At 48.1% G+C, this 27,770-nt stretch overlaps 1 protein-coding gene across 5 annotated transcripts in view; it reads left to right on the top strand.

Annotated features, from left to right (window-relative positions):
* The first annotated feature begins 530 nt into the window (after positions 1–530).
* The window catches only part of SLC4A11 (solute carrier family 4 member 11), a 100,581-nt gene continuing 73,341 nt past the window's right edge, over positions 531–27,770 (top strand). Inside the window, exons 1-2 of one of the 5 annotated variants that reach the window (XM_051798169.1) lie at positions 531–619; positions 18,854–18,904. In XM_051798169.1, the coding sequence (XP_051654129.1) occupies positions 583–619; positions 18,854–18,904 (88 nt within the window). In that variant the 5' untranslated portion in view covers positions 531–582. Of the gene's footprint in view, positions 620–4,748; positions 5,184–6,524; positions 6,657–7,288; positions 7,901–18,853; positions 18,905–27,770 lie in introns of those variants that run through there. The other 4 variants (XM_051798167.1, XM_051798168.1, XM_051798171.1 and 1 more) reach the window with 4 other exon arrangements.

Below are 27,770 nucleotides of genomic sequence, written 5' to 3'. Positions count from 1 at the left end.
GCCACCCCTGGAAGTGTCCAAGGCCATGTTGGAGCAACCCGGGATAGCAGAAGGTGTCTCTGCCCATGGCAGGGGGTGGAACGAGATGATCTTCAGGGTCCCTTCCAACCCATTCTATAAAAAACCTCTACAAGTCCCGCCTAAACCCCCCCCTCGGAGGGGTCTGCGGGTGGGGAACTGTCCCCAAATGTCCCCGCTGGGTGACCCCGCCCGGTGTGTGCGGCGGGGCCGGGCCGCGGGCGGGCTTTAGGACCCAGCGGGGTTTGTGTGTGTGTGTGTGTGTGTGTGTGTGTGTGTGTGTGTGTGTGTGTGTGACACCGCTCGTCCCTTCCCCTTCCAGCCGCGCTCCCGACCCGGGACTTTTTCTCCAGGGCTTTTTTATTTTTTTTTTTTGTTCCCCTCTCCCCCCCCCCCACGAAGGGTTTGGGGGAGGAGCCGAGTTTTCCCTCTCTTACTTTTTTTTTTTTTTTTTTAAATAATTAATTAATTTTTTTTTTTTTTTAATCTTTGGCGGGGAAAATAAATGAAGAAGTAGAACAGCCCCCCCCCTGCGATGGTGCGGACGGGCTGAGCGGAGCGGCCATGGCAGCGCGGCAGGTGTTCCTCCTCCAGCCCTGCGGTGAGGGACAGCGGCGACACGGGGGGGACACACACGGGGGGGGACCAGGACCGGTGTGACCGCCAGCTTGCGGGGTGTCCCCATCCCTGCTCTCCCTCTCCCGCCTGGGGCACCGGGAGCGGGATGCGGCGGGCAGGGTGGGCTGGAGGCGGTGGGGAGGGAGAGGTATCCCGCTGTCCTGCTTCCCCTTCTTGGAATTGGGGGTGGGAGAAAAAAAACCAAAACAAACAAACAAACAACGTAGGGAACGTTCGCTTTGTGCCCTTGCTGAAGGTTTCGTGACACCCCCTCCAAAGCTGGCTCCTCGGTCCCAGCCCCGGGAGCGGGGATGCTGGGGGACGGGGAGGAGCGGGGGGGATGGAGGAGCGATGGAGGCTTCGGGGCTGGATGTTCTGGGGGTGCTTTATCCCCCCACTTGGGCTTGTTTACACCCGAGAAGGGGTGGAGGGCACGCCGCGGTGTTCAGCTCCGCTCCGGTGCTCGCGGATGCGGTTGCCTGACTGTGCTGGTGTAAAAGCCGCAGTAAAAAAAAAAAAGGAGAAAAGAAAAAAAAAAAAAAGCGAAACTTTTTACGTCTCGGGCTGAACTCGTGTAAAGAGTTTAGGCGGTGGTGTGCGTTGGGGAAGACCTCAGCAGTGAGTTTATTCGAAATGTAGTCGGAGGGTTGGTTTTAATGCGCTCGGAAACTCACTTTCTGATTTACGATGAACTTGAAAAGTTCTTTTCTGCGGTGCCTCCCCCCCCCCGTGCCTTGCCAAAGGAAGCGCTTCCTTAACCGGCATGGCCGCGGCAGCGCCGGGTGACACTCGGAGCGGTGACAGGGACTTGGGGTCGCGTAGGAAAAGGGTTTTGTTCTGGACCCGAAGTAACTGTAGGTGGCACAGCAGCTTTGCCGAGCGGGAGGCTGTCCTGGAACAGCTCCCGTGGATCTGTTCTCGGCAAGGATCGCGCCTTCGGATCTCTTCCCTTCCCAGTTTAGCGGAAAAGTTTTTGCTTTAGGTCGGTTCTTCCTTAAAGCTTTGCTTTGCCGCTTTTTCGTGTCTATGGCGGTTGTTCTCGCTCTTGAGTCCTGACGGTGCCACTGGCTGTCCAGCAGCAATGTAAAATCATGGAATGGTTTGGGCTGGAAGGGACCCTAAAGACCGTCTCATTCCATCCCCCTGCCGTGGGCAGGGACACTTTCTACTATCCCAGGTGGCTCCAAGCCCCGTCCAACCTGGCCTTGGACACTTGCAGAGATGGGGCACCCACAGCTTCTCTGTGCAAATATGCGTGTGAACAATCTCCAGGGAATATATACCTTTTTCCTTAAGTTGTTTCCATATTTGCAGGACTTTCTCGTGGATTTGCAGTAGGTGTGAGCGTAGCCTTGTCTCTCCTCTGCCAACCTCCAGCCCCTCAAGTGCTGGAGCTGAAACAACTCCTTGACCCGGGATTTCACCCTTCTCACCTGGGTTGCTCTTGTTGGTTTTGTGGCTGTTTTTTTAGGAGGCTGGGAGGGATGTTAACCCTCCAGTCCTGTCTGCACAGCGACCTCAGTCATTGCTACCACCCCTGTGAGCTGCCGCTTCCCTGCTATCCTCGGGATGCGCTGGCTAACCCATCTCAGCCAGGGTCCTCTAGTTTGGAGACATCTGTGGCTTTTGAACAGTTGCCGCTCTGTGAGGATGATGGACCGCAGAGGAAGTTCCTCTCGGGCTCTCCTGGTGTTCCCTGGCACTTGGAATGCTTCAGCTTGTTTGAATAAATGCACACAGAAAAACGCCAGTTGGGGTTTTAAGCGGAGCCCTCGCTTCACTCACCCCGTGGCATAAGATCTCTCTGTATAAACTCGTAGTGCCTTGACTTCTAGTAAAGCTGTAGTAAATCATTTAAGGCTGTAAACAGTTATTAAAACAAGATTTAGCTCCGTGTTGAGTCAGTGTGAAAGCAAAGATGTCTTTGGGTTTAAAAGGAAAAGGATCCGCAATGAAAGTCTTCTGTATTGGCCTAAAGAAAAGTATCCGTGGGGAGTTGGATATTTCAGCTGAAGGGAGCTTGAGGTAAGAGGTCAGATCTTAGCTGAAAAGTTGGAATTTAATCCATAATTATCAGACAGCCTGGTGCTGTTTAATTTGCTTGTTTGTTCTTGAGCTTGGTATTTCTTGCAGAAGGGCCCGAGGTAAGAATTAGAGTCAAGGTTGAGTTTTAGTTGCCAAGTTGGAATTTAATCCAGAGCTGTCAGGCTTAACCTGGTGCTGTTTTATTTGCCTGTATAAGACAAACCTCAGATTTTGTCCTTGCAGAACTGTGGTGATGCTCTTTATATCTAAAGACAGGTACTAAATTGCATTACCTGGCAGAAAACTGTTTGTTTTGGTGGTTTTTGGAAATTCTAATACTGTGCTGTGATTTAGATGTCTCTGGGAAGCCACAGTCGTTGCTGCCCAAAACCTTTCTATAGCTGTAGGTCTGAGTGGCACTCGAATTATCCCCTCCTAATGAGGAACCACTTCTGGAAAAGTCCTGTTTCCTTATGTAGGATTGCTCTGGGAGTAAACAACACTCGGGACACTTTAATGACTCATCATCATGAAACCATCATCTACCCTCTAAATATGCAAATCCCTGCCAAGCACCCCAGCAGACATCCAGCATGTGTTAAATCCTCCTTACCTTTGCAGCCAGCACCGTGCTTTTGCCTCCAAAGCTGGGTGGGGAGCCTGCTGTGAAGGATACAGTGTGGTTAAAAACTGGGAATGCTGAGGCAATTCTTCAAAGTCTATCCTAATTGGGGTCTGAGATCATGAAGTCTGCCAAGCAGCAGCTCCTGCAGGAGTTTGTGCTGGGACCCGGTGACGCTGAAAAACTCTTAGGTGGTTTGGTTTTTTTTTTCCCTTTTAATTTTACTGCAGTATAACTTTCTAAATATGATCTGGGCTAAGCTCCTCATAAAGCCTTTCTGCAGAGCACGGTGACATGCTGGCCCAGGGCAGAGCACTGCGGGCTCCTGCATCTGTCAGTGCTGGCTTTGATATCAAAGAGCTTTGCTGTCACTTAGAACTCCATGGGTTTTGCTCTTCCCTCTTTCTAAATTCATCCCTGGCTCTGACTTGCAATTAAAACCAGCAGTGCTGAGGACTTCAGTCTTCCTCTGTTGCTGAAGAAAGGTCTGCAAGCTCCGATGAACCAGTGGGAGCTGTGATTTGGGTAAGGAGCAGAGGGAAGAGTCCCGTTTCAATCCTCAGAGATGCCCTGCTGAAAAACTGCAAGAAGATGGGGAGAAAAGCATGAAAACCTGGCCACTGGAGTGGGCAACACTGACTCTTTTTTATTTTTGTGTTGGGTGAGAACTTTCCTTCCCCATATGTGCTTTTGGGTTCCCTGGGTTTGAAGGGCCTGAAGCAAGTGGCAACAAGAAGGGTTTGTGGGGCTGTGGCTGCCCTGGGAGCATCCCATGGTGAGATGGATTTGAGCAGTGTTAATGTGGGCTGTGGTAGGGGGAAAACTCAGATTTGGAGCTGGTGGAGAGCAGATCTCAGCTGGTTGATGGATGGTTGAGATGGTTTAGAGCTGGGCAACCTCTGTCTCAGGGTGTTACAGTGAGGGTTGGAGTGAGTTATCACTGGGTGCTCCCCACTCCTGGGGGCACAGGGGTGGAAATTAGGAGGATGGAGCTGAGGACGAGGTGACCTTCTTCCCCTTGTGGTGCTGGCACCCTGCTCTCACTTGGGCTCATCCCCCTGGGAAGAGACACCCCAGGGGACGCAGTGTCAGGCACCAGGTTTATTCTCCTTTTCCTCTCTCCCGCTGCCATCTCCTTTTCCAGGAGTTAAACGCCTCTTCCCCCTGCTCCGAGCCTAATTGCGTCCCCGGGGCTTAACACGCGTGCGTTTGTTTTATTCAACGTGTTGGCTGTTCCCACCGGAACAGCTTGATTTTTTTTTTTTCTCCTTTTTTTTTTTTTTTTCGGGATTGGGCTTTTTTTTTTTTTTTTTTTTTTTTTTTTGCTTATTGTGCACAACAAGCTCCTGCACAAGATATTCGCTGGGGGGGGGGAGGCGGGGAGGAGGAACTGTAGTAATGCCAATACTCCTTGAATATTATAAACCTGGCTTATCAGCCCGACGCAGAGCTGGAATTTGTCTCTTCCTGTGCTGCATCTCTGCTTTCTGAGAGGGGCGTTTAAATACAGGCTGGAGACGCTGCTTTTCCAGTGAGCTCTGCTGGGCTGTGACAGCAGCAGCGGGGCTGCTCCGGAGGCTTTATTTTGTATTTTATCTTTTTGTTTGTTTGTTTGTTTTGCACTAATTCCTTCTCCAAAGAGGGAACTTCTCTGGGAGAAGGCTCCGAGACTGCATGTCCCACCAGTACCCAGGGAAGGAGGCGAAGGGGGACGCGGTTTGCTTCGTACCTGGCTCTCCTCTCTTCTCTGTCCTGATGGAGCCGGCGCCCTTTTGCTACCCCCGGCTCACCTTCCTGCGCTCGCCCTACGGCCAGTTTGGGGACAGCGCTGGGGGCTCTTCCCAGGATTTAGCCCAGTGGCCGCAGCGTTTGTCCCAGAGGTGGAGCAGGCCAGTGGACGGTGCGTGACCGGGGCTGGGGACTGGGGTGGCACGAGGTGGCAGAGAAAGCCCAGTGAGAGTTGAGGAGGCTTTGGAGATGGTGGGTCGAGAGGCAGGTAGGACTCGGTGGGTGGGTTGGTGTGGTTGTGTCGGTGCAGGTAGGGCTCTGGATGAACTGGTGTGGTTGTGTCGGTGCAGGTAGGGCTCTGGATGAACTGGTGTGGTTGTGTCAGTGCAGGTAGGGCTCTGGATGAACTGGTGTGGTTGTGTCAGTGCAGGTAGGACTCATTATGTGGGTTGGTGTGGTTGTGTTGGTGCAGGTAGGACTCGGTGGGTTGTTGGGGTTGTGTCGGTGCAGGTAGGGCTCTGGATGAACTCGTGTGATTGTGTCGGTGCAGGTAGGACTTGATGGATGAATTGGTGTGATTGTGTCGGTGCAGGCAGGACTCAGTGGGTTGGTGTGGTTGTGTCAGTGCGGGTAGGGCTCTGGATGAACTGGTGTGGTTGTGTTGGTGCAGGTAGGGCTCTGGATGAACTGGTGTGGTTGTGCACACTCCTCTCGGACCTCTCCTGGTCCAACAGCTTGTCACTGCCAACTCCACCAAGCTCCGGTCCCTGCTACACCCAGGCTGGCCAGGGAGGGCTGATAAACAACCTCAGCACGGGGGAAAAATAAAAATAGAAACTGATCTGAGCCAGTCTTTTGTTTCATAAGCTGGTTCACTTACTGAAATGAATCCGGCAGTGTTTGAAACCTGAAATACCTGCTGGAGGCTCGTTTCACCTTCAGGGTTGGGATGCTGTCAGCTCTGGCCTTTAGACTGTTGTTAAAGGTATCAAGTGTGGGCACAGAGGAAGGTATTAAGGTTTTTCTAATGCTGATGTGTCTCATTACAAGGAATTACCTTAAAATGTCAGTTTGGTTCAAATTTTTCTTTAATGTAAAAGAATCTATATGGGGATACTTGGTAAATCCTGCTGGTTTAGGAGCCGAGCTCTGCTGTAAGTGCTGATCCTAAGGATGGGAGTCTGGACTTCCCATAAAACTTTTTGGGTGAGGGCATCAGGCTCAATGAGGTGAAGTCCTGAGCAGCCTGATTTCTCTTTAAAGGTGGTTTTTCCTGGAGCAGGGATTGGGAATAGAGACCTCCCAGGGTCTCTTCCACCCTCAACACTTCATGAACCACGCTGTGCTTCCTTTGCATCATATTACCAGTTGGAATGTGATGGGTCTCACCTGGAAAAGCTGGTCAGGTGGCATGCAAAAAAAAAATGGAGGAGACTGGATGAGCAGTCTCGGCAGGGAAAATGCGTGGGAGGTGTTTAAAAACATGCATTGCCTGTGGTTTCGTGCAGCGGAAACAAGTCTGTGGCAGGGACTGGAGATGGGGGTATGAGGCTCTGACTGAATCCCTCTGCTGGAAGTGATGCCCCTTCCCGAGCCGGGTCCTGCCTCTCCTTGCTTTGCTCCGGGAAACGTTTGCTGCCTCCTGGTAAATATCTCTGGGAATTTTTTTTTTTTTTTTAACTGAAGTCACAGTAATTGTCAGAGTTACTGTAGGGGAGCGAGCCAGCCTTGCCAACATTTGGATAATGCACCAGTTTATTTCTGTCTTATTCTTTTAGGGTTCTGCCTTTTCTAAGGCTGAATTGACCTTGCTTTGGGGAGTTTGGGGGTTTTTTCCTTCTGGTTGTTTGTTGTTGTTTTTTTTTTTTGGCCAGCATAGACCGTTCCTCCGGGTTTTAAATATTCAGCTGGGGGAGCCTTGGCTTATTGTGATGAAAATCTTGAATTGTAAGGAAAGTGAAGCAGTAGAATAGGCTGGAGCAGAGGGGAGAGGATGTGGCATCTTCCCTCCAAAGCTTTTTAGGTCCAGCGCTGGGCTGAGAGTTTTGGATACAAGTCTCCTCCGATGAGGTGAGGTCTTTCAGCTTTATTTTCTAGGAGTTAGAGCACAGACTTACTGCCCTGTTTCTCATTCCCATATGCAGGCTGCTCATTGAATTCATGCAGTAACCCTTGCACTGCTGCCTGGATAAACCACCAGAGCCCAGCAGTCGGGCAGGCAGCTGTATCTTTAAGAAATTTGCTGTATCTACCTTTGAGCAGCAGGTTTCACCCCCCCCCCCCCCCTCTTCTTCGTGCATCTTCACATCCTCTGGCTTTCCCTGTACTTCTCTCTGTAAGGTACAGCATCTTCTCACTTCAGTTGAGCCTGGCTGCCACAAAGCTGGCGGGTTTTTTTAAGGAGGAACAGGAGCTTTCTCCCTACAGCATCCAGCAAAACTCTGCGGCTCCCAACCGCTGGGTCACTTTAATTATCCTGCTTTTCCTCCTCGCTGGCAGAGGCGAAGAGCTCCGGGAGGCGGCGGGATCTGGGTTGGCTGGAGGAGAAATCCCAAATCCCGGCTCTCGGGGCGGTCGGTGGCATGTGCAGAGGTTGCCGTGCAGGTGTGTGGAATTAGCGGCTCCCGGCTTGGAGAGAGCCGGGATCGAGGAGCCCATCTGGGAGCTAATGGGTCGCGCTCTCACTCCACCCATCCGCCGCTCGCCAATTGGAAGTGAGGGGGAAAGATGCCCTGGATGGATTAACGCTGGAGCCATAGGAAAAGCACGAGCCGCCGCCGCTGCCTCGGCCACCTGAGCGAGTGGGATTTGGGAACAAGTGTGGTGGATCCCGGGGGGGAGCGGCCGGGAGGGGACTGGAGCAGCATCTCTGTTAAAGGAGTAGTGCAGGTAAGTTGTGGTCTTACAGAGAACCTCCTCAAACTGAAGCACTACTCTGTTGCTGGGCGATGCGTTTGGACAGGAAATCTAAAAAAAAAAACAACAAAAAACAAACCAGCCCTTCCAGCTGTTGAATTATTAAATTCGCTAAAGTAAGGCAGGGCTTGATGCGTTTTCAATGGGCTTTGCTGCTTAGTGATGATATGTGTTGCCTGTGCTGGGTGTCTGCTGTGTTTAAGGATGGAGGATACCTCCTGAATTCCATTTACATTCACCAGAGTGCTGGATTTCAGGGTTGGAATTCAGTTTCGAGGTGAGCACAGGAGAGCTGCTTACCTGTTTCTGCTTTTTTTCCCCTCTTAATTAATGCTGAAACATCCCTGTCTGTGAGGCTTTACATGGTGATGTTTCACTTGGGGAAAACTGAGTGAAGACAAAATGCATGTTTATAATGTCTCTTAAATGCTCACAAACATCATCCCTGTTGCTGTAGCCATGGGAGCCACGTAGATGAACCATAAACAATGTCCTAATGAGTGGCATTATCTCCTGGAGTGCCAATCTGCAATTATTTCATCACTGGACTGGGGCATTTTTTGTTTTGGATTGATGATGGACGGCAAAATGGGATCTGGTGCTGCTGCCTCTGCCCCCACCTGTGTTCCTGTGGTCACTGATGTTGTTTCATGGCTGCTAAACATGGAAAACTGTGTGGGGTGATTGGTGTTATCCTGCTGAACCTGCTGGGAATTGCAAGCCTTGGTTTTGAGGGGATGGTTGGGGCTGTGGAGTGCAGCTGTGTTGCCATTTGGGTCTCCTTTGGGCTGTTCTCATTTTCCATGGCAGGAGGAGGTTTTTGTTTCTTTCCGTGTCTTGATTGGAACCACAACTGAAAATGTGTTTGTTGATCAGGTGGCTTGGGCTCAGTGCTCTGCTTCCATTTCTAGTAGAGATCTTGGGTTTGGCCTAACTCCTGGTTTTGTGGGGGTTAGAGCTGGTCCCCTGTTCCATCCAGCTGCCTTTTCAGGAGTGGTGGTGGGAAGGGGCACAGAAATAACTTTGCTGGAAGAGCTTGGAGCAGCCACTGCTGCATCTTTACCAGCCATTTTTATCTCTGTTGGTGATAAGATAGAGGGGGAGAAAAACTTTATGAAAATGCACTTTGTTCCAAAACATGACCCTGGCACCCCGGGGGGAAGATGCTATGGTGTGAGACTGGTGGTGCTGCAGCATCTCTTCTACTTGACCCCAAAGAAGGGCTTAGAGCTACTAGTTTACACCTCAGTGCTGCTTAATTTTTACGGTATTTACACAGTCGAACCACTCCAGGGAACAGCTTCCTTCCTCTGAATAGCCCCAAGCAAGGAAAACGTTGACAGGCTGTCTCTTAACCATTTTTGCATGTTTTACACAGTGCCACTGCAGATAAGTGGCAGGAGGTGGTCTCTGAAAGACCTGCCTGTGCAAGGAAGGCGTTTGAGCAAAGAAAAAAATACCCCAGGCACCTTTTCAAAGCCATATTCAACCCTGACCAAGATTTGGGGCTATTGCAGTGTCTATCCTTTTGGATTAAGAGTGATGAGGTTTCTGATACGGCCCTGCAAGGGAAGGAGCTGTCAGTAAGAGTTAATGCTTTCTAAATTATTTAAATGTTTCAGGAAAAGTCTGCTGAGGAGTCTCAACTGGTCTGTTCTTGGGCCTTTGCCAGCTTGTGGGATCTCTGGAGGTATTGGCTTTCACTCCTCTCCATGTAGCACCGAGGCAAGAAATCCTTGCGAGCCTTAAATCACTTTTTTTAGAGGGTCCAACAAAACAAAACCTCTTCAACCTCAAAAAAGAAAAAAGGGGAGAACAGCTCAGTAATCTGCCAGCTGAATCCCAAAGGGTTGTTGTTCCCTTGCTGCTCAAATTGTCCTGCTGGCCAAGAAATCCACTGGATGGGGATTAGAGATCCTGTGTTAGGAAAGCAGCTTCATGACTCTGGATTTACAGGGTGGCTTCCTCTTGCAGCTCACCTCTGGGAGGCACCCTCGGATATTAATTGTTTGGGTGGGCTAAATTTTGATGAGTCAACCTGGGCGGTAGGCTGCTCCTGGAAAATCCAAACCCGAGTGTGGATGGGGTGGTTCTGTCAGGGGAAGGTCTCTGGGAGCTGTCACTGCTGCACCCAGTGACTTTTTATTCCGTGGTTTTATTGCACTGGCTGTTCTGGAGGGAGCTGGGGAGGGGATGAGGGCGGGAGGGAACTGTTCGGTGCAGCCAGGAAAAGGTTTTGAGAGCAGGCATTTGTGATCCCTGAGCCTGTGTGTGGGTGTGTGTTTGCCTGGGAGGGAGCAGGCAGGAGGATGCTTCCTGCTTTATCCTTCCAATATGATGCTTTATTTTCACAGGCAGCCACTGTGAAAATGAGTTCTGGGGTTTCATCTGCCAGAGTGGCCGTGGCATAACTTAAGACCTCCTCACACCATTTCCCTTCCTCAGGGGAATATCCAGCTCCTTGCACACAATCCATGATTTGATTCCTTTAGTGCCTGCTGAGCCTCAGAGCTGTAAAAAGTTGTGTTTTCTGCCTGGATCAGGGCTGGGGTGTTGGGGAGGTCACACTGTGATGGGGGACACTGTTTAGATACATCCATGGAGCAAAACTTTATATCCAGGTGACTTGTGCACCTTGGGATAACCCTGGGAATGACAAGAGAACTGGTGCTGTGTTCTCCAAAATTCAGAGAAATGGGATGCTTCCAAGGGGTGTGGTGTTTAGTTTTGATAATCCAGACCTCTTAGCCTTAAAAATGTGTATTTTTGGGCAATGAAACCCTCGTGGGAAGCAAAGAAATAGTGATAATCTTTTAGGGATGTTTTGAGTTGGAATGCAGGGGGAAGAAGGTATTGGCTTTGCACAGCATCTGTGCAATTCTGTGGCAAGAGGAGTGTGTTAAACATGAATAATTCTTTAAAACTGCCTTTGACAGAAACATCCTCTCCTGTAAGGTTTGCTAGAGGACATGTTTGTACATAAGGAGGGCAAAACCTGTGTCCCTGCAGGTCTGAGTCTCTTGGATAAAGCACCAATTTGCCATTGGACTGGGCTGCTTAAAAGCACCTTCCTCCTCTGTGTCTGCTCTGAGCAACACTGTCTTCTACAAGCTTACTGAAGAGGCTTTGGGGTAGCTTTAAATCTTCCTGGGGCGTGACCATCTTCTGAGCCTCTTGAAAGCAGTTTAGAAGTTGATTTCTCGTAGGTATTTGCATGCAGACGATGTTTTAATGGACCCATTTAGGTAAAAGTCTCCAGTAAATATCCCTTTTTTATTGCCAAGCGGTGCCAGCACCAGTTTTATTGCTGAGCAGTGCCAGCACCTGCTGGTGCCCCATCCTGCTGCCTGTGCTAAATCTCCAGGCAGGCTGTCCATCCTTCCTTCAGGGGACGAGCCTGGCAGTGGCTTGGCAGCTTCACGAGGAGGAGGATGAGCTGAGGGAAGTGGGGAGCAGCAGGTGTGGGCAGAGGGGAGCCTGTCCTTCCAGTGGGGACCAGCTGGAATGTGCCCTCGGGCTTTTAACGTGCTGACTGATACATCACTGACTCTCTGCTCCTCTACTGGTGCTGTAAAAAACGGTCTTGGGGAGATATTGAGGCATCTGTGGTGGGGATGTGGATGTAACAGGGGGGAGGAGGGATCACAGCTGGTGCTTTGTGGAGCTGGGCAGCCTGTCCTTCCAGAGCCCTTCCCTGCAGCCCTGCCACCGAGGGGGAGAAAGGATAAATGGAGGAGGGACAGGGCTCTGCTGTGCCTTGGGAAGGAAGGGGTTTATCCCCCATCAGGTTCTGCTGAGGCTGGATGTGTGTCTGCACTGAGAAAGGGGCAACTCTGCAGTGAAGAGCTGTCCCTGAGCTGATTTTTGACTCAGCCCTTCGAGGAAAAAAACTCCCTGGAACTCCCAGTGCTGATATTTCCCATTTAATCACTTACAAAAGGTCTTTTTACCCCTCTTGAGTCATTTCTGTTCTGTTTTCCTTTGCCATTATCAATATGTTCTGGGGAGAGGGCAGTGTTTGGGCTTGCCACAGGCAACATCATCCACTATTTACCAGGCATTTTCCTGCCTGAGTATTAACAGTCATCCCTTACTCATCTTACACTTCCTTGAATTACAGCCATCAGTTTTGAAACCCTGATTTCTGTGGTTACTTTTCTTTGTTTTTGGTGGGGGTTTTTTGTTTTGTTTTGGTTTTTTTTTGTCAGGGTGTAGAGAAAAAACAAGTCAAATCTCCAGCTCTTGCCCTGTCTGTTGGTTGTGACTGCCCAGAACAGCAGCACAGGGGCATATTCTTATCTCACAGCCAGCATGAGCTGTGCTTTCCCCAGTGTTCTCCAGCTGAAATATCCAGGGCTCGTGGGGAGGAATCAGCTGCTGGAGGTGTAGATAGAAATGAGAAGTGGCAACTTGAGGCAGAATAGCTTTTCATGTGCTGCTGTCCATTCTTTCTTGCTGACTTGCCTGGTTTTAAATAATTTGCAGGGAATGTCTCCACCAAGAGACCACACTGCTTGGTTCTTCCCTGAAAACTCCCAGAATCTCGTGTTTTAAGAGCACAAGAGAGGCTCTGTGGGGAAAAACCACTGTAGTTTTGATATATTTGGAGCTGATCATCTCGTCAGTGTTATCAGATTTGCTGCTTGTCAAGCTCTTGTCCTGTTCTGCTGTGATACAGTTGTGTTATTAAAGGAGTTTGAGGCTTCCTCATCCTCCTCCAGTTGAGCTCTTGCTGCACACAGATATTTTTAAGCTCAGTTGCAGGCTCCTTTCAGTCACTGCTCCACATAATTAAAAAAAAAAAAAGTCCTCCTCTCTTGCAGGTTTCCCCTGGGATATTATTTCTCATGTGTGTGATTTTTCTCTCAAGTCTGTCTGTGCTTGTGCTGACTGGGGAAGGTGGAGGGGAGCAGCATCCTTTGGTTATTGGGTATTTAAAGCACATAAATTGGGGCTCTCCCCCCTGCCCCAAACTGCAGGAACCTGAGTGCAACTGCCTGGTGCCTTGTCCTGGGATGTTAATTAATGCTGGGGTGGAGAGAACAAAGAATAAGAAGTGATCTCAGAGTTTAATATTGAACACCAGGTCTGGTGGAGCCTTGCACAGGGGAAACTGCATCATTTCCCACTGGGATCAAAGCCTTGGATGAGACAATGCATTTGTCCAACCTGGAATTGGACCTGGATCTGTTTGAGGGGATGCAAAACTGCAACGCTGCCCACTGTGCAATTGGGTGCCCAGCTGTCTGATGGACACTGGCTGACAAACTCCTGGAAATCAACTTGTAGTAGCCAAACTTTGCTTCAAAGCTAAAGCCCTGAATGTCTTCTGGGAAGCAGATTTCTTTCCAGTTATCCATCCAGGTTCATTCTGTCACAGTGAGAACTGGTAATTCTTCCTGGAAGGAAATGGGGAAAGTCTAAAGGCTTTTTCAGCTGAATAAGAGATTTTTTTTTTTTTGTGGTGACTTCTCTCTTGGACACTGAAATGTTTTGCTTTATCAGCTTGAAGGCAGGACATTGCACATGCTGATGAGTTTTTGATGAACTTCCTGAGAGCTCCAGTAAAATGATTTTGAAGATGTGGAAATGGAATTTGTGGGGAAAGTAGTGCCTGCCCCATCCCTGGAAGTGTCCAAGGCCAGGTTGGATGGGGCTTGGAGCAACCTGTGGTAGTGGAAGGTGTCTCTGCCCATGGCAGGGGGTGGAACTGGATGGGCTTTAAGGTCCCTTCTGATGCAAATTCTGTGAAATTGGGATATTGAGCTCACCCTGAGTAAGAGGTGATGAAGGTACCTGATGTTTTCTGATCAGTACTTGTGGGGTAACCAAATTCTCCAGATGTACAGCCTGAGAGCTGCCAGTATTAAGGAGTCTGCAAACAAAAACGTTTGCAGTTTCCAATAACCCTCTCAAACTGCTGTTGTCTCGAGGTAAACTCCAATTAAATATCAAACCACCAAAACTGTGAGAGATTTACTGTAGAGAAACCCTAAAAACCAAAGGCTGTGGTACTGCTGATAGAAAGCCTGTTGCAGAGCTGTGTTTTACTTCAATATAAGGCTTGTGCTGCAGAGGGCTGTTTACTTGGAAGATGCCAGCAGTAGAACATTGTAATTGAGTTACCCAAGTATCCAGAGAATGTGTTTTTATTCATAATCCAACTAATATTGCAAGGCTCCAGAGAAGAACTTATTACTAACTTTAAAACAAGAGAGTTGAAATGGGTTATTAGATCTGAGACACGGTGCCCACAGGAATTTAATAATGGAGGATGGCAGGGTTGGGGCTTTGTTGTTCAATGTAAATGTAAAAATGATAAGAATGTCAGAAATCAGGAAATATACCCACTTCTTGTCTGCTGCTTCCCACGGTGGATCATCTGGTGTTGTCCCAGACCTACGACAAAGCACCTTAAACAAACAGCAAACTCAACTGTGCTACCAGTTGAAAAGTAAACTTCATATGTAGGTCTGGTGGGAGGTGTCCCTGCCCATGGCAGGGGGTTGGACTGAGATGGTCTTTTAGCTCCCTTCCAGCCCAGACCATTCTGTGAGTCTGAAATACCTCTGCCCTGGTGGCTCTTGGGGTCGCTGCCACTGCCTCAGCTCCAAGGGGAGTTGCTTACTCAGGAAATCTTAAGCTGAATCCTTGAGTCTGAAGAAATAAGCTTTGTTTTCTCTTCTGCAGCGCTTCAGGTCGTCACTTCTACCTTTGAGTTCAGTGCTCAGAAAGCTCAGAAATTTTCCTTTTGAAGAAGAAACTAAGTAGTGACACTGTGCCTTTCCAATTTAGTCTCATTTAATAGACATCCCTGCAGGGAATAAAGTGGGGTGGCAGTAGAAACTTTATTTGCTGGAGTAAATTAACTCTTGAAAATGAAGAGCACGGCTTAAATTGTCAAAAGAGCTTAAAATTGTGCTTTTTGGCAGATAGTGGAAGGTGGCATCTTGTTCTGCTTTTGGAGGGAGAGCAGGTGGAGAGTCTGGTTGTCCTTGTTGGTGTTGAGTGAGAGAGTCTGGAGAACGAGGACATGGTGAGAGATGCTGAGGGCACAGGAATGAGAGTGCTGTACATCTCAGTTCCTTGGGGTAATGCTTTCTAGCTTTGTCTCTAGAAGCTTGACCTTGCTGAAATTTGCTTGGATTTTTTTCTTTTTTTTTAATTGTTGAAGTCTTTGAAAGAAAACCTGGCTGAAGGAACCAACAGGGTGGCTTTGGTGGGTCTGAGGGACGCGGTGTGAAGGTGGAGAGGGGGAACTCCTCAGCCTTTGCGGGCTGGAGGAAGATTTATTCTTCATGGAAACGCTCCTGGAACTTCAGGCAAACCCTGGAGCCGTTATCATGTTGATCCCTGATGAACTGGGAGATTTGTGTTCCTGCCCAAGCTTCCCAAAGCCGAACACTCGCATCCATGACTGTGGTGTTTTATAACTGCCCCGTGGTCGAACTCTTCTAATTTCCAGAGTGGAGGTGAGGTGGGGAGAGGAAATGCAGGTTGGTGTGTGGTCAGGTGGGTATGGACCTGATTGCTGGAGGAAAGAGGGCTCTGCACAACTCAAACCCATTGCTCCTGTCTCCAGCAAAACATGGCTAAGGAGTCAAGACCTTGGATGTTAAATCCCATAAGCCTTGTGAGAGAGGAGGCAGATGGAGCTGCTGATGTGTTTGTCTTGCTGGCTGCTACTGAGCCTGCACTTAAGCACAGCCTAGCTGGCCTTGGCCTTAGGTAGCATCCATTAGCATAAGGAATGCTTACTTCTGCTGAACTCTGGGAAATATGGGGAGAAAAAAGGGATTGATGTGAAAGGAGGAAAGAAGATATTCATTGAAATCCCCCCTGAGATCTGTCTCTGTCGTTCTGCTTGGTTAAAAACTTGAGGTTGTTCAGCCTGGAGAGAAGAGAAGGCTCTGGGGAGACCTTACTGTGAGATTTTAATGCTTAAAGGGAGCCTAGAAGATGGATGGAGGCAAGAGTTTTTAGAGGGGCTTGTTGTGATAAGACAAGGGGTGATGGTTTTAAATTAAAAGAGGGTCAATGTAGATTACAGATAAGAAAATTTCGTACAGTGAGGGTGGTGAGGCACTGACACAGATTGCTCAGAGAGGTGGTGGATGCCCCATCCCTGGAAATATTCTAGGTCAGATTGGACAGAGCACTGAGCAGCCTGATAGAGTTGAACACGTCCCTGCCCATGGCAGGAGAGTGGGACTTGATAACCTTTAGAAATCCCTTCCAACCCGAATTATTCTATGAAAAACTTGGGTGGGTGTTGTGTTCTCTGTATTCTCAGGGAAGGAGCAGACGATGTAGCCCCCAGTTCACCCTTCCTACCTCCCACTCTCCTGCTGAATCCCTTGACCTTTCAGCCAGTCCCATCCCTCCCTGCCTGTGTCTGGGCTCGTGTAAACACCCCATCACCTTTTCCCTCCTGGGCAGGTTCCTGCTGTTCAGTGCGTAGCCCCTTCCGTGGGGAGGGGTGTAACAGCTTTTCCAAAGGCGCCAACAAGGCTGTTTTGGAAGTCTGAGTTGGGTTGGTGCTGTGGGACAGCATTATGTTGGGAGAAGACAAATTGCCAGGGCTGGATTTCTGCCAGGACATAGTAGGGTGAACGCCTGACTCTCTCTCTTTTTTTTTTTTCCTTTCCCAAACGTGCCATTGCATCTTTAATTACAAGGTTAAGACCTCTGTTTTATGACTCATCTGAAAAAACAGCACCTCCAACATAATTGCCCGAGCGTGTTGCCTGGGGGACTGTTGCTCATTAGTGACTCAGAGGGACGAGTGCCACCTAATGAAATGGCACTGCCTGCTCTAACACCCCAGCCTTGCCCTTTTCATGCCCAGTCCAAGCAGCCACCAAAGTAAAGGTGGTTATGGTGGTTTTTGTGGTGACTTCTTGCTCAGAGACTGAAGTGTTTTGCTTTATCAGCCATGTCAACCCCAGGCAATGCTGCAATGTGGAAGAAATTTCCAAGGAATAAACCAAGCAATTCCTGATCATTAGACATCATCAACCTGTAGGAATAGCTGTGTTCAGTTAAAGGAAAAACCAGGTGTCTCATTTTGCCCAGTGAAGGATGAACATGTTACTCCAGGCTCCCTCAGAAGCCATAACAGGAGGGAGAAATGGATATACCATCCTGGTGGGAATGTCGGTTCCTTGGGTAATCCATTTGTTTGTTTCCCTGAAATACGTAAATGCAATCATTACACAATAAGAGCCTCTTTAAAGAACTTTCCTTTGATCATTAGCATGCTAATCAGTCTGGATGGATCTTCTCCTTCCCTTCCAGGTGGAGGGAAACAATTGACTCGTGTAATGGGTGCCCCTTGGCCACAGTTTCGGTGCCTTTGTTCCTCCGGCCCCCATTGTTCTGGGATGAACTTTGGAACATTGTGTTTCTCCCGTGGACCAGACACTTGAATTGCCCTCTGGTTTATGTGCTGGCTCTCTCTTTAATGGTCATCAGGGTGTCCCTTCAGGAACCTGCCCAGCCAAGTGCTGTCAGTGGTGACAAGTGTCACAAGGGCTGGAAGGTGCTGCCGTCAGTCAGTGGCGTGACTTGTATCCGCCTGGTGCACAAAGGCTCCCGGGGGACTGGGATGAATTATGATGCTTCCGAACGGGGCACCACTGTAAAAAGGGAATAAAAAAGCCTGCTATCTATCAGCCAAAAGTTAGGGGGTAGAGAAAGAAGGGGCTTTGGGAAACAAGCCTCGTACCTCAAAGGGAAAGCAGGAAGCCTAATCTGCAGAACAATAAGGCAGGCAAAGCCTCTTTCCTTGTTGGCCCAAATTCATCCCAGGCTTGCGTAGGTAATGTTTGATTAGCCTGATGAAGTGGGGAAAGACAGAGCAAGCCTATTCCTCTGTCTGATTGCATTTTGGCCGGGAAGAAGTGTGTAAAGAGGCAGCATTGAGCAGCAGGTTTCTGAGGGACCGCCTGGGTGACTCTCGCTCAAGGCTTGGAATCCAGAGCTCTGTTCTCTCCCTGGAAAATGGGCCATGCACCTGTAAGGGAAACCTGGTGCTTCTGCCCACCCAGGCTGAGCTGTGCCAGGCTGGGTTTGGGTGCCAGGCTGGGTTTGGGTACCAGGCTTTGATCACACCTGAAAGCAGATGCTCCTGTGCTATTTTATCACCCAGAGATGTTCAATACCCACCTGGCCAGCAGTGTCCTGCAGGACTGACTTGCTGACAAAAAGCTTGTTCCACATTAAGCTGTGGGGATTCGTTCCTGGTGCTCTTGTGTTTGTGGCTTCACTCTTGGTCAGTGTCATTTCCCAATTTGGCTTCCTTGTGAGACCCTCTTGGTGCAGATGGTGTTGCTGCAGGACCCCAGTCAGGAAGTGGGCCAAGGAAGGCTGAAGTGTTCTGGGGCTTATCTCCAAGTGCCAAGCACTGTTTTGGGGATATCCTATTGATTAGGAGCAGCAGAATAGGATGTGAAGTCTAAATTCTCATCTAAATTGACTTTTTTTTCCCACGTTTAAAATTGTTTATTTTATTGGAGTGTAAGGTACAACCTGGACTTTGTTATGGTTTGTATTTTTTTTTATAAAAACTTTTTAGATTATTAGCTTGTATTTTTTTTGCCATATTTATTCAGGTTTGATAGATACTGAGATGATCAGGCTTATCCTGAAATTTTGTCTTATGTTTTGTGGTCCCAGTCCAAGATATCTGAGACTTAACTTTTTTCAAGTGCTGCCTGTGGCTGTACTGGAAAGTTCTGGTAAATACTAAAGTCAATCAACTTAGTTTATTAAAAGGTTAAAGTTGGGACATTCTGATGTCTGCAGTATTTTGGGAGTGACTTTCTGCTGTAATCCAGGTTTGCAGTGAGTTTAGCAGGAAGGTGAAAACATCCAGAATTTTGATGATTCTTATGTTTCCTTTTTTTCTACCTTTTTTTTTTCCAGAGTCCCCACCAGCAGCGATGTCAAGAAATGGATACTTCTTTGAAGAGAGTGGCAAGTATTATTTGACTTTTTTGTCCACAATTCCACCTTGTTGGAGGGAGAGCTGCACTACAGGGGGAGCTGAGAACTTGAACTGGGGGAGAGAGAATCCACTTAGCTTTTGAGTGTGGTGTGAAAACAGTCTCGTGTGGTGGTTGTGTCATCTCATACTGGGAGCAGACTCCGTGTTTTCAAATCCTGTAGATGTTTGAGATAGTCAAGCAGTAAATAATCATCTCCACATTGTCATCAGTGACTATTCTGGGTGGCTCCTTGTTTTTCAAGTCCTTTCATGATGTTTTCCTGTCATACAGCCTGGCAGGTGTATTGGCTCATCTCTTTTTCTGGAGTGGGGATCGTGTGTAGGTGTTGGATCCCTTTGGGGACATCCTGCCACGGAGCATGTTGGTGGTAAATGTTGGATGGCTCTGGCAGATGCAGCTTTTAGCACAAAGATTTTTTTTTTTTGTTGTTGTTCTTTGAAGCAAGATTCAGTGGTGGAATTTCAAAACTTGTATCATCTGCCTCAACGAAGGTGACTGAGATCTTGGAGATGCTCAACTAATAAAGAGACAAAGTGTCCTGTAATCAAACTTGAAGTGCAGTGAAGCCCCAACTTCTGATTTTGGGGGATAATTTTGGATGGAAGAGGCCTTAAAGATCATTTAGTTCCAACCCCCTGCCATGTGTTTCTCCCAAAATAGCACGTGTAGGGTATTAGGGAGAGATCTTCTTGAGAGTTCCACTCCACTCCAGCCCCTTTAGAATCCAGTCCCTCAGAGCCTGGGGCTTCTTGTCCTTGGAAGTGCTTGGAGCGTCCAGGACTTCCAAATGGTGAGAGGAAAAGACTAAAACTCTCCAGTTATTTAGGCCTGGAGATGCTTGTAGCTGTCACAGGGCTCATCCTTCTTGTTCCAGGGAGCCAAGCCTTGAGTTAAGATGTGGAAGGAGAAGCTGAATGTCTGCCAGGTGTCACCTGCAGAGAATCCAGCACTGCTGGCGGCAGCGATTCCTTTGGCACTGGCTCACTTGTTTTCTCTGAAAGCGTTATATGGAGTCAACTTTTGGGACTCAAAGGATGAAACTGGAAGCAAGTCCTCTCATATCTAGTGGGAGATCTTTTCTGAGTTGCAGAAGGGCAGAAATTAATGCCTGACCTCGGGGAGGTTTTCTGAGGGTATGTGGGGCAGGAGGTCTTGGTAGCCCTACTCCTTCCTTCCACCTCGCTCGTCGCCCCTTGGGATGTGATTAGGGCTTTCTTGAGGACTGGACTCCCCTTTCTTGAGGACTTTCTTGAGGGGGTGATCCAGATTGGGACCTGGAGAGGTGACTAAGCCTCCAGCTTCTGGCTGAAAGCATTGTAAGGGTTTGGTGAGGAAACACTGCTGGTTTTGGAGGTGCAGGACAAAGCTGTGTGTCTTCTGCAGCCACTCAGTTCATCCCAACCCTTCCTGCCCCAGGGAACACAAGCACAGCTCTCTGTCCTGGCATTTTATGGAGCCCTACATGTCCCCTTCCAGGACTCAGTCTTATCTTCCTTGAACTATCCAAATTAAAAAAAGACAATCCAAGAGCAGATCTCTGAATGTTTTTAGAGCACATGTTTGTAGTTGTGGCATCCCTTGTTCAACTCTTTTTTTTTTTTTGGTGCCGTGGTAATTGGCATTTCTGCCCTCTGTTTGTGTTATTACTCAGCTTCCTCCTTTGTCTTAAGGAGGCAGCACCTCAGAGCTGCCAGTGAGGGCTTCATGCCCCTGTGTGTGATGCTTTCCTGTTCCGTTCTTGGGTGGTTTAGGGGAAAGAGGGGGGATGTTGCAAGTTCCTGCTCATCCCACAAGCAGCACCGAGCGCTGCGTTACCAGCCACTGGAAATACAGCGGATTTCTTGGTTATGTCACACTCGGATCTGCTGCTGCTGCTCTTGTTCCTCATCACAAACTGACCTTTTCCAAGGGTTCAGTTGCAGTTGGGTGATGAGTCACCTCGTGCTGCCTGATTTGACGGAGGGTTCGTGCTCCCGCTCGGAGCAGATGGGCAGCACATCTTGCAGGGTGCCAGGAGGGAATATTCCCACTGCTTTGGTGCTCCCTGAGTTCCATATGCTCAGATTCCCTAAGTCTTACCCAAAACTTCATCAGGGCCAGAGGAAACCACAGATAAAGAAGTTACCTTTCCACACAGTTTTAAAACGAACCATTTTGATGTTTAGCTCCATAATCCTTAAACTGCTTCTTGGCACCACTTGTTGGGATCTTCCAGTTCGCTGTGGGCACCAAGAGATGCTCTTGCCCCACCTTTAAAACAGAAAAAGCAGTCCCCTGAGCTCTGTGATGGGAAGGGCAAAGAAAAATTAACATCTTGTTTGATTCTTTTCTTTTTTTTGTGGTACTTTTTTCCCCTTTCTCAGTAGAGAAACATCTTTTGATACTCTTGCTCTGTGCAGAGTGGAGCTCTTCCCTTATCTCCTTCTGAGATCTTGCATATACATATGGCTTTCTGTATCCTTAGTAATTAGGATGTTTTTGTTTCTGAGAATATCTGAGGCTCTGTTCAGAGCCCGGGTCTGTCTTTTGCCAGAGGTAACTTTTTTTTTTTGTTTGTTTTTGTCTTTATTCTTGTGTTCTCAAAGCAGCTGCAGCAATGTTAAAACTTAAAAGCTGAGGCTTCAGTTTTAGTTTAAGTGTTGCAGTGAGGAGGATCTTGGCTGCAGCACCGTAGCAGAGCTTCATAAGAACCTCCTGGATATTTGCTGTTCGTAAAAACTTCAAGTTTTTAATAATTTGTAGCTCTGTTAATTACTCAGGAGCTGAGGAAAAACCCAGAAGGATTTTCTAGTGAACTAATATATGAGTGTTTGGGAAGTTCAGAGGGTTGTTGTGGTCTCAGCCATGTACCATCTTGTTTGATGAACTTCCCAAATTTTTAACCAGTTAAGAAGTTTTCAAAGGAGCCTGTGCCTTCAGCTACAAGTTCCAGTTTGCAGCATACTCTGATTTTTCTGTGGTAGTGGAAAAACTTGCCTGAGAGCCGCTTCTGTGGCTTTTAGTGCCTTGAAGAAGGTAAATTCTTGCAATGTAACTGGGTGGTGGGGATGGAAAGTCAGGTTAGTAGCTCGCTCTATAGAGGCAATATCAAGAGGAAAAATAAGGAAATAAATTTATTCCTGCCCAGCTGGAGGTTTCTGATGGAGAGAGGGATGGGAGCTGTTGGCCACGGTCTGTTTTCAACCCATGTGCATTGTCAGTTTTTATAACTGTCCTCTGTCACCTTGCTGAGGAAAATCCATCTTTTACTCTTTTTTTTTGGTCTGTGGAGCAAACCTCTTGCAGGAGCAAAGCTGGCAGGCCCTGGTGATAATGGGTGTCCTCCTCCCCTCTCCATGTGTGGTTTTTAACTCACCTAAATTTTCCCTGAAGGTCGTTCTGACAAATGAGTTCTCTTCCTGGCAAATTTAAGGGAGCAATGAGGTGACTGTGGAAGCCCAATCCAAACCTGAGGATAACTGGAGTCCTGATGAAATGCAGCTCAGCAGTCAGGGCTCACAATAACTCAGGATCAAGCTCCATGTTTTCTCTTGGCTGCCAAAAATCCTGCACCTTCTGTGGAGGTGGAGGAATATCCAGTGCCTGCTGCAGGTGGATTAGCCCCAAAGTCACAGGTATTACCTGCAAGTGATTAAATTCAGCCAGTATATGATGAGGTTTTTAATTGAGCCAAGAACTTTTCCTGATAAGATGCAAACCCAGAGGTTTTCTAGTTCCTCTTGCAAAACCCACAGGAAGGAGTCCCAGTATCATGCTGGGGATCTCTGAACTGGAGCATTGTTTTAGAGCTGGCTCAACAAATCCTGCAGCATCATTTTTTTTCTTTTTTTTTTTTTTTTTTGTCTTCCAGAGCAAATCCCTCAGTGCTTGGTCTCCTTTGACTTATTAATTGGTTTTGCTGGCACAGTAAATTGCAGTTGTGTTGAAGGGCCCCAAGGCCCCAGTCTGACTTGGGATGTTTGGATATATTTTAGCTGCTTGTTTTTGTTTTTCAGTTTGCAGTTCAGCCTGGTATGTGTGCTGTGGGGGTTTTTTCCTTTTTTTTTTTTTTCTTCTTTTTTTTTATATTTGACTTTATCTGTCTTGGAATTGTTTGCTTAACTAGGAGATTAATCTCAACGTCTTTGTGAAATGAATCCTTTTGCAATGGGTTTTCCCCCACGAGATGTCCAGTTTTCCAGCAGGAGATGCTGCAACCTGAGAGCACAAGAGGGGTGGCTCCCAGGTCTCCTGCAGGTTTTCATTTCTGAAAACTGTCAGGAGGCCTATAATAGAATGAACCCTCCTGATTTCTGAGGTTCTGCTGCAGAGCTGAAACTCCACGTGCTGCTGTGTTTTGTAAAAACAACAACAACAACAAAAAAATAAAAACACTCCACTGAATTACTTGGATTATTCACAACATTTCCTAGAAATCTGGCTGCAAAATACAATACTGGAATTAATTCAACAGTGCCTGGGTGTTGTTTATTTTTTTTTTTTTTTTTTTTTTTGTAGCAGATCAGTTCTTTTCAGTTCTGTTACGAATTATCACTGAAGTGGCAGTGGAAACTTGATGTTCTCCTCTGGCTCTTCATGACAAAAGACTGATTCAAAGTAGGGTTGGGAGGTTATGGTCAACCAGGAGTGGAGGGATGTTGGAGGATACAGGTCTGGTCCTGGTGACTCACCTGCTCTACGCTTTCTACTTCTGCTTTGGATTCTTATTTTTCTTTACATGAGGAGGGTGGCATTTAATCTGTCCTTTTGAAGCCCTCTGAGGGTTTAGGTAATGGATTGACATCATCACAGTAGGTGGTCATTGCTCCAAAAGGCTGCACACCCATCTCTGATGGGCTCCCAGTGACTGATGAAGGGACAGGAACCACCACCCAACACTTCCCTGGCTCTTCTGCCCCTTCAGGGACCCGTGGAGGGGCTGGGATTGGAGGACACTCCTCTAAATCCTGTCTAGGTGATCTACTTGTGCCACCCCAAATTATTTGGTGTGGCTTGAGTTGGAAGGGCCCTCAAAGCTCATCTCATTCCACCCCCTGCCATGGGCAGGGACACCTTCCACTGGCCCAGGTTGCTCCAAGCCCCATCCAACCCAACCTTGGACACTTCCAGGGATCCAGGGGCAGCCACAGCTTCTCTGGGAAACTTGATAAAGGAGTTCTTCTAAACAAAGCAGGATAAACTCTGGGCCCTTCCCAGTTAGTTGTCAGCAACAACAAGGTCTGTGGACACCCCCAGCCCCCCCAGTGGTCTCCTAGGCTGGCACCACCGGGGTCCACGTGGCTGCCACACGACAGGCAAATCTCCTTAGGACAAAACCAGTGAGCTCTGCCAAGGGACTCTCTGAGCTGTGAACCAAAGGGAGAGCTTAAAATTCTAGGGAGCATCCAGCTGTATGCAGAACTGCTTTATTTAATCAGCGTGGCATTAATTTTTAATTTAGAGGGAGAACAGCTTTGCGGGATGTGACTGGAGAAGCAGCCCTGGGGAGGGTGTTGCTGGGTGGCTGCAGCCCTGCAGCCCTTCTTGCCTGTGAAGTGGAGCAATTTGTCAGGAAGGAAGGGATTTTTTTCACGACTCTTGTGATGCAAAGCGATAAGTAACCCCCTAACGTTGAACCTCAGCAGGAATGTGTAAAATTTAGGCAAATATTTACCTGAAAAATGCTGTTTATCAATGCAATTGCTCTCATTTTATCTGAAAAATAATAGAGACTTATTTGGGCAAATGATGATTGTGCTTGAATCAGCATATGATGTGTGACCAAAAACTTACTTTGGTTTGTGTGTGAGTAGAGTACTGTTTAAACCCTTTTTTTCTAGAATAGTGTTCTGATAACCCTTAAAGTTCTTCCAAGTCTCTCCTGAATCCTTCAATTGCTTTATCCCTGCCAATGTTAACTAACTCTAAGGTTACCTAACCTATGGAGGCAACAGGAATCCGTGTTTCTGTGCAGAGTGTAAAGGTCAGAATGGAGGTGGAGGCTTCGTTATTAATTGTTTCCTTTTGCACCCAAAGTTGGGGATTTGGGTATTTTCCGAGTGATGCAGCAAATCTGAGAACCTGCAACACTCAGGGAACAAAGCAAACCCCCCCTCTGATGGCTTAAAGCTAAGGCTGATCACTTCACCTCAGCTTGATTAAAACTTCATGCCCTGCTTGAGAATTAGTGTGTGCTCTTGGCCAGAGCAAGTTGAAAAATCCTTGAATGGAAAAATTAGATGAACTGACTTTTTTTGAGCTTAATGCCACTATCATGACTAGTTTTTAGGTTGATACAGGGCTTAAATCTCTCTTGAGTTTAACATGTTACAGCTGAGCACTGGGGATGCTCAAAGTGCCAGACTGGATTTTAGGGTAATGCCCATGTCCCTGTTGATGCTCCTTTACCTTTAAAAGTTTTATGTTATTATTATTAATTTTATTGTCCTTCTGTACTAGGTCTGTAATTCTTCTGAGAAAATGGATGCAAAAATAGTTCTTCCAAAACAATTTGCTGCCTTCTCTGCCTAAAAACTCACTTCAGAAATCCGAAATGGCTTTTTACACAACTAGCTGAGAGTGTTGGAGTGCCAGTCACAGCTCAAAAAACCTCTTTTAATGCAGCTTTTAACTTCCTGGCTTTTTGAAGAGACTTTCTTGGGAGGAGGGGGCAACTACCACTTGTGTGAAGAAGAGGAGATGCTATTCCATGATTCCAGAAGCTGGGGCTTGGGTTTTTGGCTGAGGGAATAGGCACTGCTGTGCCAACAGGTGCTATAAGTGAGAACAATTTTTCCAGGCTTGGAGGGGTCACTGCCTTGGAAGCCCAGGGTGAAAATCAGGTGTTTCCAGAAAAACTGCTTTGAGTCAGTGGCTCCTGCCTGGGGGTGTTGGTTAAAACACCACAATGGGCTTTGTCACCTCTGAGACACAATGAGAGGATGTGCAGGGGCTGTGGCTGGAATAAGTCTCTTCACCCGGGGTGTGAGGTGATGTTTTTAGTAATATTGCTGCTTTTCTCCCAGGAAATTGAGCCTGATTAAGATTTTTTTTTTTGTTTTTCTTTGCTTTTTTGGAGAAATCTGCAGCCCCTGGGCTGTGAGTGCTGCTCCCACGGAGCAATTAAGCTTTTCTAGGGAACATATCTGATGTGGCTGAAGCTCTGCTTCCTGCAGACTCCCACTCTGCTGCTGTTATTACCCCAGGTTGCAGCTGCCAGGTGCCACTAGAGCTGCTGTGGGAGAGGCAATGCCACCTCTGCTGCAGCTCAAGTCACTGCTGGGCTCTTAAAACCCAGCTCAAAAGTGAAAGAGCTGCAGGGCAGGCACCTTGTCAGAGCTGGGAGAGGGCTGATGGCAGCAGGAGCCTGGAAAGGAAGTGGATTTGAGGAGGCAATGAGAGGAAAGAGAGGAAGCTGTGGATGGAATCTTAGAATCACAAAATGATTTGGGTTGGAAGGGACCTTAAAGATCATTTATTTTCAACCCTGCCTGGGCAGGGACACCTTCCACTGGACCAGGATGCTCACAGCCCCATCCAACCTGGCCTTGGATGGATATTGGGATATTAGAGCAGGGCCAGGCATGAGCTGCAGGGGAAGGGGTGATGCTTTGGAGGGGAATGGCTAGAGGAACCGTATTTATTCCTTTTCTTTTCTTCCCAGCACCTCCATAAAATGGGGGAATGGCTTATTTTCATGTTGCACAGGCTGAGCTGAGGTAAAGGAAGACTTAGAGTAAAGGTATCTGCTGCCTCTGGCTGCAGAGGGTGAGGAGTGGGGCTTGTTCCTGCAGCACTGAAGGATGGTGCTTGCACCCTTTGGTCTCAGGCTCTTTCCATGCTTTTCCATTCCCCTTTGCCATGAGATGGGTCCTACAGGGTCAGGATTGTCCTGACCACATGTTCTTTGTGGTGCAGGAGGGCTGCACTGATCTCAGCCAGCCTTAACTTAGTTCTCAGCTCTGGCCTCTTACTCAGCCAAACCTCTTTGCTCCAGTGCTTTTAGACCATATTTTGGGCTGAAGTGTCACTTGCTGTGCTCAGAACTCTGAGTTGCCCTGTTGTGTAGCTCGTGCCACTTCAGCAAATGCTGCCATCATCTGAAGGTGGCAATCTGCAGTGATGGAGATGGGGAGGCACCAATCTGGAGGTCTTAAACTCCTCTCCAGTCTGTCTGATGGCGATGAAAAGGTATTTAACTCTGCCCTCTGCCTCACTGAAGCAACTTCTCACAGAACAGGCTGTCAAATGTTACCGGGACTGTGGTTCCATATGGAAATGTGACTGATATTTACCCAAACTCTGCAACACCCCCATCAGATCCTGCTCTGAACTTCTGCAGAACACCCATCAGACTTCTGAAGGAAGAGCTTTCCCTTGTGGCATCCTCTACCCTTCAGTCAGCGGGGGTGGCACTTAGGGAGCATTGTGGAATGGGGTGGGAAGCAGCTGCCAGGGCTGGAGGCAGCAACTGAGCTCTGCTCAGGGGGAAGGTGCATCTGCCACGCACAGAGCCTGTCTCACCTCCAGGTGACCCTGCCTTTGACAGGCGTGAGCTGCTCGTGGGTTAAAACTCCTGGCAGACTAATGGGCTGAAGGATCCCAAACAGGAATGGTTTGAAGCCCCGAGGTGGTTTAGTGACAAAGCAGACACCTGCCCAGGGGTGCAGTTCCTGTCCAGCCCAGGTTTCGGGTTATTTGCAAACCGAGTGTTTTGTCCGTCCCTTGCCCAAGGGACACGAGGCTCGGCTGCCTTTTGTTCTGCTCTTTCCTCCCCTAAAGAGGGAGGAACAGAGGATGCTTCCCTTGCCAGAGTCCTCGCTGACCTCTGCCCAACCCTCTGATCCTACTCCACC

The sequence above is a fragment of the Manacus candei genome, unplaced genomic scaffold (assembly GCF_025592945.1).
Source record: "Manacus candei isolate 608988 ecotype Guabito, Panama unplaced genomic scaffold, ASM2559294v1 h1tg000048l, whole genome shotgun sequence".
Lineage (NCBI taxonomy): Eukaryota > Metazoa > Chordata > Aves > Passeriformes > Pipridae > Manacus > Manacus candei.
Note: the sequence above shows the minus strand (reverse complement) of the source record. Positions and strands in the feature narration are given on the sequence as shown.